At 54.6% G+C, this 13,994-nt stretch overlaps 2 protein-coding genes across 2 annotated transcripts; one reads left to right on the top strand and one right to left on the bottom strand.

The window, feature by feature from the left end:
* Positions 1-3,579: 3,579 nt before the first annotated feature.
* Positions 3,580-8,245, top strand: BESB_069240 (adenylate and guanylate cyclase catalytic domain-containing protein; the record flags this gene model as incomplete). The annotated part of the gene is made up of 13 exons (XM_029365317.1): positions 3,580-4,003; positions 4,353-4,641; positions 4,813-4,903; positions 5,089-5,278; positions 5,415-5,611; positions 5,731-5,913; positions 6,341-6,493; positions 6,608-6,754; positions 6,885-7,151; positions 7,253-7,321; positions 7,513-7,662; positions 7,810-7,991; positions 8,119-8,245. The coding sequence occupies 13 exons, from the start codon at positions 3,580-3,582 to the stop codon at positions 8,243-8,245; spliced, it is 2,469 nt and encodes an 822-aa protein (XP_029218900.1).
* A 1,118-nt stretch (positions 8,246-9,363) lies between these two features.
* Positions 9,364-12,774, bottom strand: BESB_069230 (uncharacterized protein; the record flags this gene model as incomplete). Its single annotated transcript, XM_029365316.1, has 5 exons — positions 9,364-10,717; positions 10,943-11,147; positions 11,275-11,320; positions 11,858-11,920; positions 12,088-12,774. The coding sequence occupies 5 exons, from the start codon at positions 12,772-12,774 to the stop codon at positions 9,364-9,366; spliced, it is 2,355 nt and encodes a 784-aa protein (XP_029218899.1).
* Positions 12,775-13,994: the final 1,220 nt, after the last annotated feature.

The raw sequence follows: 13,994 nt of genomic DNA, 5'->3' as shown, positions 1-13,994 counted from the left end.
GAAGAGGTTGGTACTCTCAGCTCACTTTCCTCCCCTAATCGAACAGAATCCCCCCCCCCCCTCCCTCACCCCCTCCACCTCTCACTCCGCTTGTCGTCCGTATTGCCTTGAGTTGTGCCTTTTCGTCGCTCGTTCCTTTCTCGTTCACTAGATAATCCTGCGTAACGTACTTTACAGTCGCCACTAGCGAGTGGTATCGTAGAAGGTAGACGAGCGCTACCACTCGTGAGGTGGCTTCGCATTGCGTCTGGATCGGCCCATTCAGTCAGGGAAGACGCAGTTGAATGTATCGTGCGAATGCGTAATCATGAGCAGCTGAATTAAACACTGGCCGCTACAGCGTGAATCTTTTGCAGCCTGTTACCGGCATCCATAGCGGAGCAGTATTTCCAACTTTCTGTCCTCCGCACGCTCCCCCTGGGCTACTGGCGGCGGGCAAAGCATCCCAGGGGAGCACCACCGCACTTCTCGCTGACACGCCTACGTTGCCTGTCGCTTTTATGTCCCTATCCATGTCTGATTTCGTGTGTTTTAGCTGCGCCTATGCACGTTCCACACTGAAGTACTAGCATTTCCTCCAACGGCGGGGGGCAGTGCGGCGAGCGGGGGAGGTCGGGGTAGGTCGGACCCATGTCCTGCGGCGACGGTACCTTTTCGTTCTCCACTGAGTGTGGCGTGTTGCGGCGTTGTCACAGTTTTTCGCCCTTTGAAGGGGAATTCCAGCCATTATTGATCTGATTCCCTTACACAAAGCCGTCTTGTGCACTCTTCAGGTCAGAGAGTTCGAGTTTCGCTTTCCGAAGACGGGAGAGGAACGCCTTTTGCTGCATCTCGCCAGTGGCTAGCTTGCAAGGAGAAAAGAAGCGAGCGTGTCTGCGAAAGCGAGCAGACACTGCAGCTTTCTTCTTCCGCGTTCCGAAGGACCAAACGCTTGTCTGTCCTACGAATTTCCTGTTGATTGTAGAGCAAATTCTGTCTTGTTTCAAGTCGTGTCTTCTCTCGGCGAACTGGAGAAGCAAGTTCACGGTCCTACCATCGTGGGGGGCCAGGCAGGAGGACCTTGCCACCACAATTGTAATATCTGTTATATTACTTCGACAGTGCAATTAAATGGCGTCCAAAGTAAGCGCATCAGATTCGCTCAGTGCCCTACTTGAGGCAAGCACCTTGCTGGAGGTTCAATGCTGGTACACGAATCGCCTACTACTTGTTCACGTATATCGACATCCATTCACTGGTAGAGAGGTTTGTTTCAATCTAGCTGTGGCAATATTCAGAACGTTCGACATGCCTACTGTTATAATCTTTCAAGAACTTCCCAGCACTGCCACTCTCCCAAACCTAAGTCATGGTAACACGGAAGCGCGGCCTAAGAGTTGCCGGCGTAACTCAACGCTTCATTTATGAGCCGCGCATTGCCGTCAGTAGATTCTGGGTTAATTCTTGAGAGCTTGCTGACTCCTAGATTATGCATCAGCGAACTTGTGGTTTCAGGTGTCCAGGGGTAGCGTCTGTGTGCAGAGCAGAGCCACTCCGGCCCCCTTTGCAGCGCAGCGGACCATTTAGAAACGCATCTAAAAGGAGCTTTCCTTTCCTTACAGCAGTCAACGCAAGGTTCAGGAGTAATTCGAAATGCGTTTCCTCTGTGTCGTTTCCATGGTCTATCCGGGGTGAGAACCTCAGTCTCTCTTGAAAGCGCAGCTCTACACCCTCCACGAATATGCCGTGAGCGCGGACCTGTGTTGTCTCTTGATTCAGGCTACAGGCAAACGGCTGCATTCGAGCCATATGCATGTTTTGTACTATCTTTCGCCCTGGCTACGAGCGGTTCGCATTGGAACGCACCCCTCCGCATCCGTGCTACGCACACACCTCCTGCTGCGGCAGGGTCTGACGAAGAGATGAGAACAAACCGATTGCTTCCGGTGAAAGGAAACTACGGGCGGCCTCGATGGTCGGCGGGCAAGGGATGTGAACAACCGTCATAACAGTTGCAAATATAGAGCGCGACGATCTCGGCAAAAGGCTTACAGTTTCCGAGAGGCGCCTGGCGAAAACTGGAGCCCCCTCTTGATTGCCACATCCATTTGTTACTAAACCTGATAATTACGACCCGCAGAAACGCATCGCTTTGCCGCGTGAGCGATATGGTTATCAAGTCGGCTCAAGCAACACGTGGTAAATGTTCAGTTTATTTGTGCTGCATGGCCCTGCTACCGCATTCATATTTCTGAACTAGTCATAGGCATGGCCACTTTGCTAGCTGGCTGGATTCGCTGAAGGAAATTGTTTTTGATTCAGTGAGAAACGACTGCCATCCTATAGAGTATATCCTCCCTAATCGCCTTTCTCGAGAGGTACCACCTCGAAACCGTTCGGCTCCTCCAAATATTCGCACGGTGAATAAAGTTGGCACGAGCACGCCAGGCCGAATGGGGAGGCTTCGACTATTGGCTGCGTGGAGTAACACCGGGGATTACGGCGAGAATGCTAGGAATGGGCACAGAGTGGAAGCGTAGTGATCGGGAAGGATGAACTGCGCACGACGCTCCCCAGATTAGTTGCAACTCACTGTACGCTGAAAAATACGTGTCCCCTGTGATGATAAATTTTAGTCGAGCATTCACTCCCTTACTGTTTTCGAATGCTATCATGTAGCGTTGCACGGTAGGCCTGCGCTTTGTGCAGTGCCCCCGACGAGCGTAGCATAGGCTGGATTGGCTAACGCTCTCTCAGCTGTCTGTCACGCCTCGCGGAATAATAATCATCCAAGAGGATCTACACTTCGTAGAGGATGCCAGAGAAGCGCAACGATAGTGGCTCACTTGCCTGACTTATTTATATCTTTTTTAGAGTCTGCACAGCGGCTCGGACCCACCCGCGTGTACGAAATGTCGCAAGGTGTTTCCTTCAGCCACACGCAATTCCAGCCGGACATCCACGAGGTCACAGAACACGCTGTTATTTAGTTCAGCATGGTTTGTTTTCTTCATCAGAAGAGAAATCACAAGCATGTCTGACCTGCTTTTTGATCCGTCCACACCGCGAGACGCCCGCCAAATATTTCACCGTGCAATTGTCAACACGTGCGGGCGAATGAGCTGTTGAAACGTAGTATGATTTCTGTTCCTCTCTGCTGTCCCAGCCTTACTGAAGGGAGCATGGAGCAGGCCACACGATCCTGGAGGACAGGAGTTAAGCCTTTTGTTCTGGCATAGAAAGCTATAGATGGAAGGCAACTAACTAAGCTTTGTTTCAGAACACCTCATCTGCTCTAACTTGCTGCAGACACACAACAGCAGCTAATATCGGAATAGGTATTCATAGTAAATCAAACTATCCGATGTAGGCCCAACGTCCCTTCCGAGCAGCTGTTTCGAACAAGTCCCTGTGACAAGGTCTCTCATCCCTACATGGGTAAGGAGGTACCAGTCGAACTCGACAGCCGTATGTGGAAAAATGCTTCGTACCTCATGGTCAGCATAGACAGCCCAAATGAACTAACAGTTCCAGTTTCCATGGTTTGAAGGATGGGTTGCAAGCAATATCTGCGTGACCCGCCACACAGAGAAGACAATGATGTTGTCAAAGCAAGATCAGTATCAGGAGCAGCTATCAGAGGAAGATAATGACGGGATTCCCGTTGACACCAAGGATCCACAGCTGCGGAGGCTGCAAGAGTTCATGGACAGTCCATTGATGCTCTGTTGCACAGCAGTTTTCACTTTCTTTTGCTTGTTCGGCGAGGACATCAGGGTATGCTTCTTTGGCAAGCCCGCCGACAGCTTCTTCTACGTTCTCTTCCTCGTTTGTCTCCTCTACTTCGTATTTGAATTCATACTCTTCTCGATCATTCAAGATGGCTACCGCTGGGGCTTCTTCTTTTGGCTCGACCTCGCCGCCACCATCAGCCTCATTCTCGATATCAAGTGGATATCCAGCGCTCTCAGCAGCTGGAGTCTTGACTGGATGGACGGCTACGACACCCACAGCTCTATCCTAGGTATGGTTTACATATTGCAGACCACCAGCGCCGGGTCCTCTGATTTCCATGACGGCGCTGACGGCAGAACAATAACTTCTAAACCATAAGCTCCCTGAAAGCGTGCGGGACGGGAAGGTGGGAAATCCTTCTTCAGGCTGAGCTCGAAGTCACTGGCACGATTTAGAAAACCACTCGCATCGGGAACAAACAGTGACATCAGACACCAGACGTGTCCCTGCAGTATCTCACTGAGACGGTTTCAGCTTGAACAAACACATCTCGTTTACCTTCTCAAATCCGCACCAGAGTAGCACCCATCCGACGTGAAGACGTCGCACTTATTCGTCTGTTCCCTGTGTGTCGCAAGATTCCAACACAACTGGCGTGATTGGCATGGTTCGTCTGATCCGTCTTATTCGGCTAATGAAGCTGTACAAGATGACAACCGCGCGCAGCGAGACCGACCAAGAAGACAGACTGAAAGAAGAAGCAAGAACTGCTCTGAACGCCAAACAGGCGGCGCTGAAGCGCGTGGAAGCCAGTCGCCTGGGGAAGCAACTCTCAGACATGATCACGAGGATAGTTATCCTGGGCATTCTCCTCGTGCTCATTTTCCTGCCGCTGATCAAAACGTCGATTGTAATTGACAACTCCAGGTGAATAGGCTGTACTCTCCAGCACGACTTTGCTGCTGATTCTCCGCTTCAGAAAGAAACAACTGCGATCCGCGTAGAACCGTGAGCACACGCCAGGAGTCACACTCAGCCTAATGGTGTAAACACTGCATTTCGCAACAAATATCTGAGTCGCTTGTTTGACCTTCTCAGATGGCTTGGCCTCAGAAACCTGTACTGGGTCGGCGAAGACGTCTGCGGTCGCGGCCCAGACAACGCGAAGCTCCCGTGTCTCGTTGCAGAGGTAAGACAACGCGTTGCCTGTAACACATCTCCCCTCTTGGGCGGAAACGTGCGCCGCGCCCAGTATCTCAGCTGCCATCTGATTTTCAAGCGCTTCACAACCTCGGAGCGTGCAGAGAGCCTCGCTGCGCCGCCGTGGTGCGCTGGACAGCGCCGCGAGTGGCGTGCGCTGCGTGCGGTGGGCAGAATGGAGTCATCGCCTGGAAGTGGCAAATTCTCCAGTACGCAGGCGTCTCGAAGGCGAAGCCAGAGTCAAAACTGCTGTGGCTCTACGTGCCGAGCTACCCTGACGGCGGGAAGCTGCGAGACATCGAGAGCGTGTCGTTGGAAGTCGACGGGCAAGTGCTGACGTGGAAGCAGACGATTGAGTGCGCCGGTATGCCAGGGAGTGGCGCCGCCTTCCAGACACGCGGCGCGCAGTCGAACAAAAGTGCGGCGGATACAGCCAAGCGCCTGTGCGCCTCTGTCCTGTGTTGTGTGCGTGTCCGCTGTTGACTCCCGGTCCGCGGCAGGTATCTATAACCCGAACTGCCCTTGGAGAGACGATGAACAAGACCTGGTCACCTACGAGGAGCGTGATACACGCGCGTACGCCAAGTTCCTCAAGCGACAGGAGAGACAGGAAGAGGCAATCCTCAACATGTTTCTGACTCTCTTCGTGATCGTTGTTCTCTGCGTCTTGATCTTTGTGTTCGCCCGCGACACGCAGGTATGTCATTGCTTATCCGTCGAATAGCCCCCTCCCCCCCAGCCCCCTCACCTGACACACAGCCCATCTGCACAGAAGCCTTCGATGCGACCTCCCTTGTCAATACGCTGCTTACGCAGCGCCTCGTCGTAGCTCCAATCGAGAAAATGGTGAATATCGTGAAGCAACTAGCAGACGACCCCCTTCGGCAACCAAGTATCGAGGCGCGGGAGGAGGAAAACCTGGAGAAACAAAAAGCTGCAAATCAGCTCGAGACCTCAATGCTGGAGACAACTATCTTGAAGATTGGAGGACTCCTGCAAGTGAGATCCTCGCACCCCTCGTGTACGGCAGGCCGCCGATCTCCACTAAACTCTAGCCTTGCTAGTTTTTCTCGTCCGCGCACCTCAGTCAGCCAATCGGGTTGAGTCGGTGTGCTGGAACAGTAGGATACTACAGTATAGTACGGTATAGTCTAGTAGTAATAGTAGTATCGTGTAGCATAAAATAGTGGTAAAAGTATAGTCGCTTCATTGAAGTGTCGCGTATCAGGGGGGTTTCTACACACTGGAACTGTTGAAGTCGCTGCGCCTCTTCGTCTCTGTCAAGAACTGCAGCCTAGTTACCTTGAGAGAAAGGACAGCGATACAGACACCGCGTCGCATGCTTTGCAAGAGAAAAATGCATCTGTGTGCGGCTCATCCTTGTCAAGAAACCGCCATTGTTACCATGCCAACGATCCATCCGCAGGTGGGATTCGGCGAGGCTGGCGCAAGCATCATTGGACGAAATATGAGGAGCGGCGACGGCGACCTCAACATTATGATACCGGGCGAGAAAGTCCAGGCCATCTTTGGTTTCTGCGACATCCGCTCCTTCACAGAGATCACCGAATGCCTCCAGGTGCGCATTCCCACCAGTGAGACCGGCTCAGCGCACTTCTAGTTGACACTGAGCCGTCACACACGGCAGCTCTGCGGCGGTTTCCTGCCCTTCTGCTTTACCCGTTCTTCGCAGGAAGACGTGATGGTCTTCATCAATACAGTTGGGGGCATCGTGCACAACTGCTGTCACCTGTGGAACGGCGCCGCCAATCAGAATGTCGGAGACGCCTTCCTGTTCACGTGGAAGCTTGGCGCCGCGTTCGAGGTCGACCGCATTAAGGTACGCAAAACGCCAGTGGAGGATTTGTCAGGCCGCAACACAGGCGCGAAAATCACGGGACTGTGGCGAGAAAGCGTCGGAAAAGCTCAACGCGAATAAGACAGAAAGATACGTTTCCTTATGTTTGCAGGACAACCATGAGGCCGTGGAGTCCGGAGAAATGGCGAACAAGGCGCTCGTCGCCTTTGTGAAGACAATCATAGAAATGCGGCGAGACTCCGACCTGATCGCCTTTGAGCGCGATCCACGGATGTCGTCGAGATTCGGAGTCGGCTACCGCCTCAAGCTTGGCTACGGACTTCACGTGGGCTGGGCGATCGAGGGCGCCATTGGATCTGACTTCAAGATCGACGCCTCCTACTTATCTCCACATGTCACTCTCACTCAAAGAATACAGGTAAGGAACCGCCAGGAGATCTGATTTTGCAGATTTGAACATTTATAGTTGACAATTCAGTCACATTGTGTCCGGTCAAGACCGCCTCCCCATTCCCTCAGGAAGCAACCAAGGTGTATCAGACGCCGATCCTGCTGTCCGAATCTCTCTACTTCATGTTGTCAGTCAAGGTGAGGCATCCACGCAGCCAGCTCAGTGATGCTGAGAGCGCCTTGAGGAATACAGTCTCGACTCCTCAGAACGCCCAGCACGGTGCATTTCGCACTTTCTCATGTGTGCTTCATCTTGCCGACGGAGTGTCAGCTGGCGCTTCAAGTGCATGAGATGCAAGCCTGCGAGACTCGACTGGCATGTGTTTCAGTCCAAAAGCCGCATTCGGAAAGTGGATGTTGTAAAATCAGACGAGAAACAAATGCAGCACATCGGCCTCTACTGCTTTGACATCAACGACCAGATCCCCCGGGCGCCGGCAGATCCACAGAGAGTCCTCGGAGATGTGGTCAAGCCTGATGTGAGCGAAAGCCACCCCTCCCCTCGGCATGAATGGCTGGAGAGAAGAGCGACTTATCCGCACTCAGAGGCCGCCGTCCGTAGAGCCTAACGCGTCCCCGATTCTGAGAGTCTCATGAAACGGCATGCGTGTGCGCGCCTCATGCAGGATGTTCTGGAGATACCGACGGAGCATTTGCGTGGACCCGGGGTGGAGTATATGTTCGTTGTGGATGCGGATATCATTACGCTCCAAGAGGGGTTCTCTGACCAGCTCTACGCTGAGTACAGAGCCGCCTTCTGCAAATACGTCGAGGGGGAGTGGGGCGAAGCGTCGGAAGGATTCAAAAGGTAAGACAGCGGAGCGCAGCCGCCGTCTAGACTCAACCAGCACCCTCCTCCACCCTGAGCCACACCGAAAAAAGGATGCGTCTTCGAAAAACGAGCGAACTGCTGCTGTGACTGTGCGACACGCCAGGTGCCTTGAGATTCTACCTGGAGATGGACCCTCTACTGCGTTGCTCGACTTCATGAAGACGACGGATTTCAAAGCCCCCGAAAACTGGAAAGGCTATCGGGTTCTGTCAATACTCAAGAAGTGCTGAAGATCGCCTGCAAGGAGGCTTGCGTTCTATCTCACTCTCCACATCCCCCCACGACGCAGCCGTCATGATTGAACAGCATCGAGAGCAACAGCGACCCGGCTAAGCAGGCATGAGGAAACAGCGCCGTAAAAGTTTACGTGCCAGAGGCGCGTGCGAATCCGGAGACAGCACGTTTCAGTTTGCAGGTTTCCGACGCACGGGTCATGCTGACTGCAGTATGTAGCTGCTCTGCCGGTTAATTAATCTACTGTATAATTCATCTGTATTGTGTTGAAAGGTTTCTTTAATGGATTTATTAAAATTTAGAGTGGGCCTGGGCTGGCTTGGCAAGGCGTACGAAAGCCTTGCCTTTTCCCCTTTCCGCTTTCGAGGGCGCTGCTAGGGAGCCACACACGATCAGGGAGATTTGAGACCGGCACACGCGCTTGCATTTCTCTTCGGCTACGGGTGCCGCTTCTGTCCTGTGACTCACGTATGTCTCAATAACGCAGTAGTGATGCTAGTTATGACTGCAAAAGCAGTAGAAAGGAGAGTCTTCTCAACAGAGGGGCGGGGCGACGTTTTCTTCATTTGTGTAGTCTCAACTCCCTCATTTAGGAAGCGTTCCACATGCATCTGTCAACGTCTTCTTAGTACAATACGTAGAACTCAGGCGTGCGTACATTGCCGAACGACTTTCAGATGCCAGGAGCTGGCAAATTCTTCAATGCAAAAGCACCTGGGATGCAGGACCTGATCCGATTGAAAGGGCCCAAAAGTCAAGCGCACGCGGACTGTGGTAAACGGACAAGTAACGCAAGGCAGCAGCGGCCAGCAGGATCCGCCACCACGCTAGACACAACACACAAGGACACTAAGACGCCTCTACTCGCACGACTTCGCAAGGCTTCGCAGTTGCGCAGTAGCCGACTTGGCCGTCCCAGGTATCACGGACGGTGGCAGGTTCATCACAAACTGGAACGCCATCCGCAACACACCCCTGCCCCCGCCACCCTCTCCCCGCGGCACTACTCCCCCGAATCTCTGAGTCGTGGCCTAGCCTTGCACAAAGCAGGGCAGTTCAGCCCCTACGACACCTCCTCCGGCTGGAAGAGGGATCTACGAAGAGAATCTGAGCATCAGTCGTCTTGGACCATGTATTGCCAGGGGCCACTTCCTTGTCTCCGGTCTGCTCCAGATCCGCTCTTCTGCCAACCGTCTCCGTTTATCGTGCTTGAGTGCTGTGCTGCGTTTGCAAACGCGTCATGGGCAGCAGTGGCGGTTTCCGAGGCATCCACCATACACTCCCAGGCGGCGGCCGGCTGAGGGCGACTAGCGCCCGGCGGATCCGCTGGTCTGTCTGTAGCAGTGTCGAAAAAGCTGGCGTGCGTCTCCGGCCTTCTGGAGTCAGCGCCACAGGGAAGGAAGGCATTCGACGACACCCAACTACTTGGCGCGGGCCAGGCGCTTTTGCTGGCTAGAGAGCCGCGCGCATCGAGGGGCGAGAGCGCGCGCTGCGGCTCCCGCAAGTAAGCTTCTTTCACTGAGAGCTCGCCGCCTGGTGGGTCGCCGACGGACCCGGGCTGTGCAGGATTCGATTCCGCGATCGATTTGGGCCGACTGCGGCTGCGAAAGCCGTCGCCGGTCAGTCCAGCGTCAAAGGCAGCCCCAAGGGGAGCCGAGGCGCCCCCGCTCGGAGGCGAGGCACGGTTCTGGATGATATGCGAACACCGCTTCTCGCTCTCAGGCTCCAATCGAACCACATTCCCGTGGTCTGGGTTTCCCACGCCGTCCCCCTGCTGAGCCGAAGGCCCTTGTGCCCTCGGACCGGCGCTGACCTGGTACGGGCGAATCTCCAGCAGGGGCCGCGAAGATGCCGCGGGACCGAAACCCCCGCCATACGGGTGGGACGGATGCTCCTCAACGGTGTATGTATACCCTGAAGCCGCTTCGCCCTGGGCTGCATCTGGCCGGCAGGGCGGCATGGCTGCGGAGTAGGCAGGCGGCACCTGCGGCAGGTCGGCGCTCTCTCGACAGTATCCGTAGGGGCCTCCTCCGCGAACCCCGCCTCCGACGGCCACTGGTAGCGGCAGCGATGGTGGGATTCTGTTGCAGAAGTTGGTGTTGGCGAGGACAGAAGAGGGAAACTTGATGTTGACAGGGGCACTGTTTCGCATGCGGTCGCGGAAGCGGAACAGTTTGGGCATCAGTGAGAACCGCCGCGGAGGAACTTCCTTGTGCAAATGGTAGCAACAGCTGCCGTCGGCACAAGATAGGGCTGGCGGGCAATTGATGGGTTCGAAGTTTTGAGGCGCGTTGCCTGTTGTCATTCCGGACCGCTGGTAGTGCTGAAAGCCTGCTGTTAAGAAGCTCTTTGTGAGCTGCGAAGAAATCGTGGCGGGTGATAATCCCAGCTGCCGCTCAATTTCCTCGGGTGGAGGTTTCGAATTGTGCTTCACCACATCTGCCAACTGCGAGCGAACGAGGAACTCCCTGAAAATGACAGACATTTACATTCGAAGCGCCACAGAACAGAATAATCATCAGTGGAGCGATGTCGGAACGAACACCCGTTTTCTGGAGCTGCGCGCGCGAATGCCTAACGGCAGAGGGGGGCAGCTTTCTTGTTCGCGACGTCAAGCAGGCAGTAGTTGCTGCCAAGGTTGCCTGAACACCCTGGCTATCTTATTTTGCGGTTATCTCGGCGCGGGCTCTTACCGGTGTGAGAACGTGAGAAGCGCGTGAACCGCTTGCCGTAGTGCTTTCGACTCCTCCGATCCCTCTGTTCCTGATGTTCCAGGACTTCCTGGGCAGGGTCGAACGTTGGGGGGAGGAGTAGGAGCAGCCGGTGCCGGCAAACTTGGAGCGCTGCTGGGACGGGGGGTCGGCGCTTGTTCCGCCGGCTGCGTCGACTTGCCTGAGTCTGCCGCATGAGTCGACACAAGGGATATCGCAATCATGGATTTGTCTTGGCACCCGCCGATCTGGCATCATCCCTCCTGGATTCGAACAACTTCGCCACCACTGGCAAGATTCTGCCGACGACGTACCTTCATCTTCATCATTATCATGCGATTGAACCTCCTCACTGAACGTCTGCAAGCCCGAAAACACACACACGTTTGCGAACTGCATGCTGCTGGGATGGTCGCTGACGCATCTCTAGGTAGTAGCCGGAGAATCGGCGCTAGCACCGGAGGCGCTCTTACCCTACTCTTGCAGACCCCAGTTGTATTTCCCGCGGCATTGAATGCCTGTTTGCAGCGGAACGAAACACTCCTAAAATGCACCCCCATACGTAGTGGCTCAGTTCTCAGTCCCAAAGGATTTCGGCTTCTGCGCAGCGTCAAGAAAAGTGGTTCTATCACCCTCTGCGTGCGTTGCTTGCTCACTGGTTGCCCAGGCTCTTCTGCCTTTTGCAAACATTCGTTCAGAAGCACATGCTGTGTGCTTGTCGGGACTGGCGGCTACAGAAAAACAGGCAGTAAGCTTGCGAACTGTAGATCTCCGGGCGTTTCCTCGGCAAACAGAAGTCGATGATGTGCAGGCTCCGCCCAACGCTTGAGGCAACATTGTTCATCTGAGGCGTGCTAGCGAGTAGAGCAACGCATATCATTCGAGCCGAGGCCGTACCTCAATATTGGCAAGCTGGGATTGCAGTCCTCTTAGTTCATCCTTCAGCATTGTATGGAACGTCTGAAACAGACACATCAATAGACCTGCACCAGGATGTGTGGGAAATGACGCATGGTGTCGGGAGGGGGGGGGGGGGGAGAGGGGGGATGCTCAGTATTGACAATGGAGTGCAAACTGCGTCTCACGTCTACTTTCATAACCGCGACCCCACCGTCTTTACACCTTACCTTAACGACTTCGTGCATTTCTTTCTGCATTTCCGCCTTCAATTGCTGGCTGGAGTCCCCCACATCGGGGAGCACCACTGGTTCAGCCGATTCGAAAAAGGGTTTTTGGAACCGAGTGGCGCTCAATTGGCGACTCAGGACTCGCGGTGTCACGCGACTAGCAGATGCCAATCTTGACTGCCGAGCAAAGGACATGGGCTTTAGTGTTGCCGTATCAGCGGTTTGCCCTGGGGCGCCAAAGAAGTGCTCCGAACTGCCTAGTCGCACATCTGATCGGACAGCAGGTTCTCGCGGGTCTTTCTCCTGCCAAACCACGGTGTCGGGAGGCGTGACATCCATTGTCTCTCTCCGCGTATTTCCCCGATGGCGTTTGTTCTTGTGTTTCTCCAGGTAGAAAGAGTTGATGAACTTTTTACCGCACTCTTCACACCGGACTAGCATGCCCACAACAAATGTTCCATTGGGCCCCATTGGTACACTTGACTGATCGTACGCATCCTGAAGCAGGGGGCCTTCTGGCGTCCCCCTGCTGTCCGCCGTGCCCCGCGCGATCGACGACAGCGTCCCGTTCACATGGTCGTGGCTGGGTCCACCGGAGACAGACACGAAGCGCGTTCCTGTGTTGCGGAGCAGCGAGCGTGTTGTGCCTGCAGAGAGGACTGGAGCATCATGCTGCAGGGCCGCCATGGCGCGGAAGAGAAAGGCGCAAACAAGGGCGCATTCCCGAGGAGATGTCGATCGCCTCACACAGCCGAAGCCATCTCATGGCCGTTGCGTCGACGTGACACTTCTTGAGGCGCATTCGCATGTGGCTTCCAGTTTTCGGTGTCAGGCACTACAGCATTAGCCGTCCGATGCACTCATCACGCTAATCAGAAGACGAGCAGGGGGCCCCGGTGACTTGAAAGCTCCCTGCCTCGCCGCGTCTGGCCGCTAAACCTCCTGACTGAGAATGTCGTCAACGTACGAGCGTTTCAACGATCCGCATGCGGTGCTTCACGGTAAAAGGCCTCTCGGTGACACCACGGAGATCCCACACGGTTGGAGTGTGTTCTAGGATGTAGGGAAGTCCGCAGCTGCAGCAGTGACTACGTCGTGCACGATCTGTTTCGAAACGTGCACCCTCAGAATTGGCACGATCTGCAAGATAGGCTTGAGAGTGCGCTGAAACGCTCACAATGCCACGATTGGCAACGTTCTTGTTGCCCCACGCGCATCTACGATTATTTTGGGGCTGGCTCAGAATCCGTTTGTTGTACGGCCCCGTTTGAGGCGCGATGCAACGTTCGATACCGAAGCCAGGGCAACCAGTTCATTGGTGCTTTGCTACGCCGATAGCGGCAACAGAAATTGAAGAAATTTTTGTGGAACTATACGCACCCCTGCAAAAGTAGCCCGCCGTGCTCCCCCGTTCCCCGCGGCCACATTGAGATAACGTCGCGCGCGCAGTGTGCTGCGCGTTAAGACAAAGTATTCCAAAGAGTCCTGTCCGATGGCGTGCGGAGGCACTTGGAACATGAACAGGAGATTGCAACCCTACGGATATACGTCATCTGTCACCTTGCGCAGTCAAGATGCGATTACTGGGGCAACTGCGTCCCCTTGAAATGCATTAGTCTCGGGGCCCGCTGTTTTCCTCGCCGCGTGGTCACGGCAACAGATTGCGTCGTGTACATTCTGTAATAGCGCACTGAATTTCGGAATGTATCCGCGTTTCTCGCTTCCAGCGGGTATGGGCAGACAGTTCCGCAGAAACCAGGGAACAAAAGCATTGGGGGAGTGTTTTTTCCAAAGTCAGTAGCGTGCTGTGCGCATGCAAGGGATTCTTTTGCTTGAATGCAGGAGCTTCACGTCGGTGTGCTGACGGAGCCAGCATGCAGCTCGTTGAACATAAAGGGTCCTGCCAC

Source organism: Besnoitia besnoiti, chromosome VI, assembly GCF_002563875.1.
Source record: "Besnoitia besnoiti strain Bb-Ger1 chromosome VI, whole genome shotgun sequence".
NCBI lineage: Eukaryota > Apicomplexa > Conoidasida > Eucoccidiorida > Sarcocystidae > Besnoitia > Besnoitia besnoiti.
The sequence above is the reverse complement of the archived record's forward strand: the minus strand, read 5'-3'. Positions and strand labels throughout refer to the sequence as shown.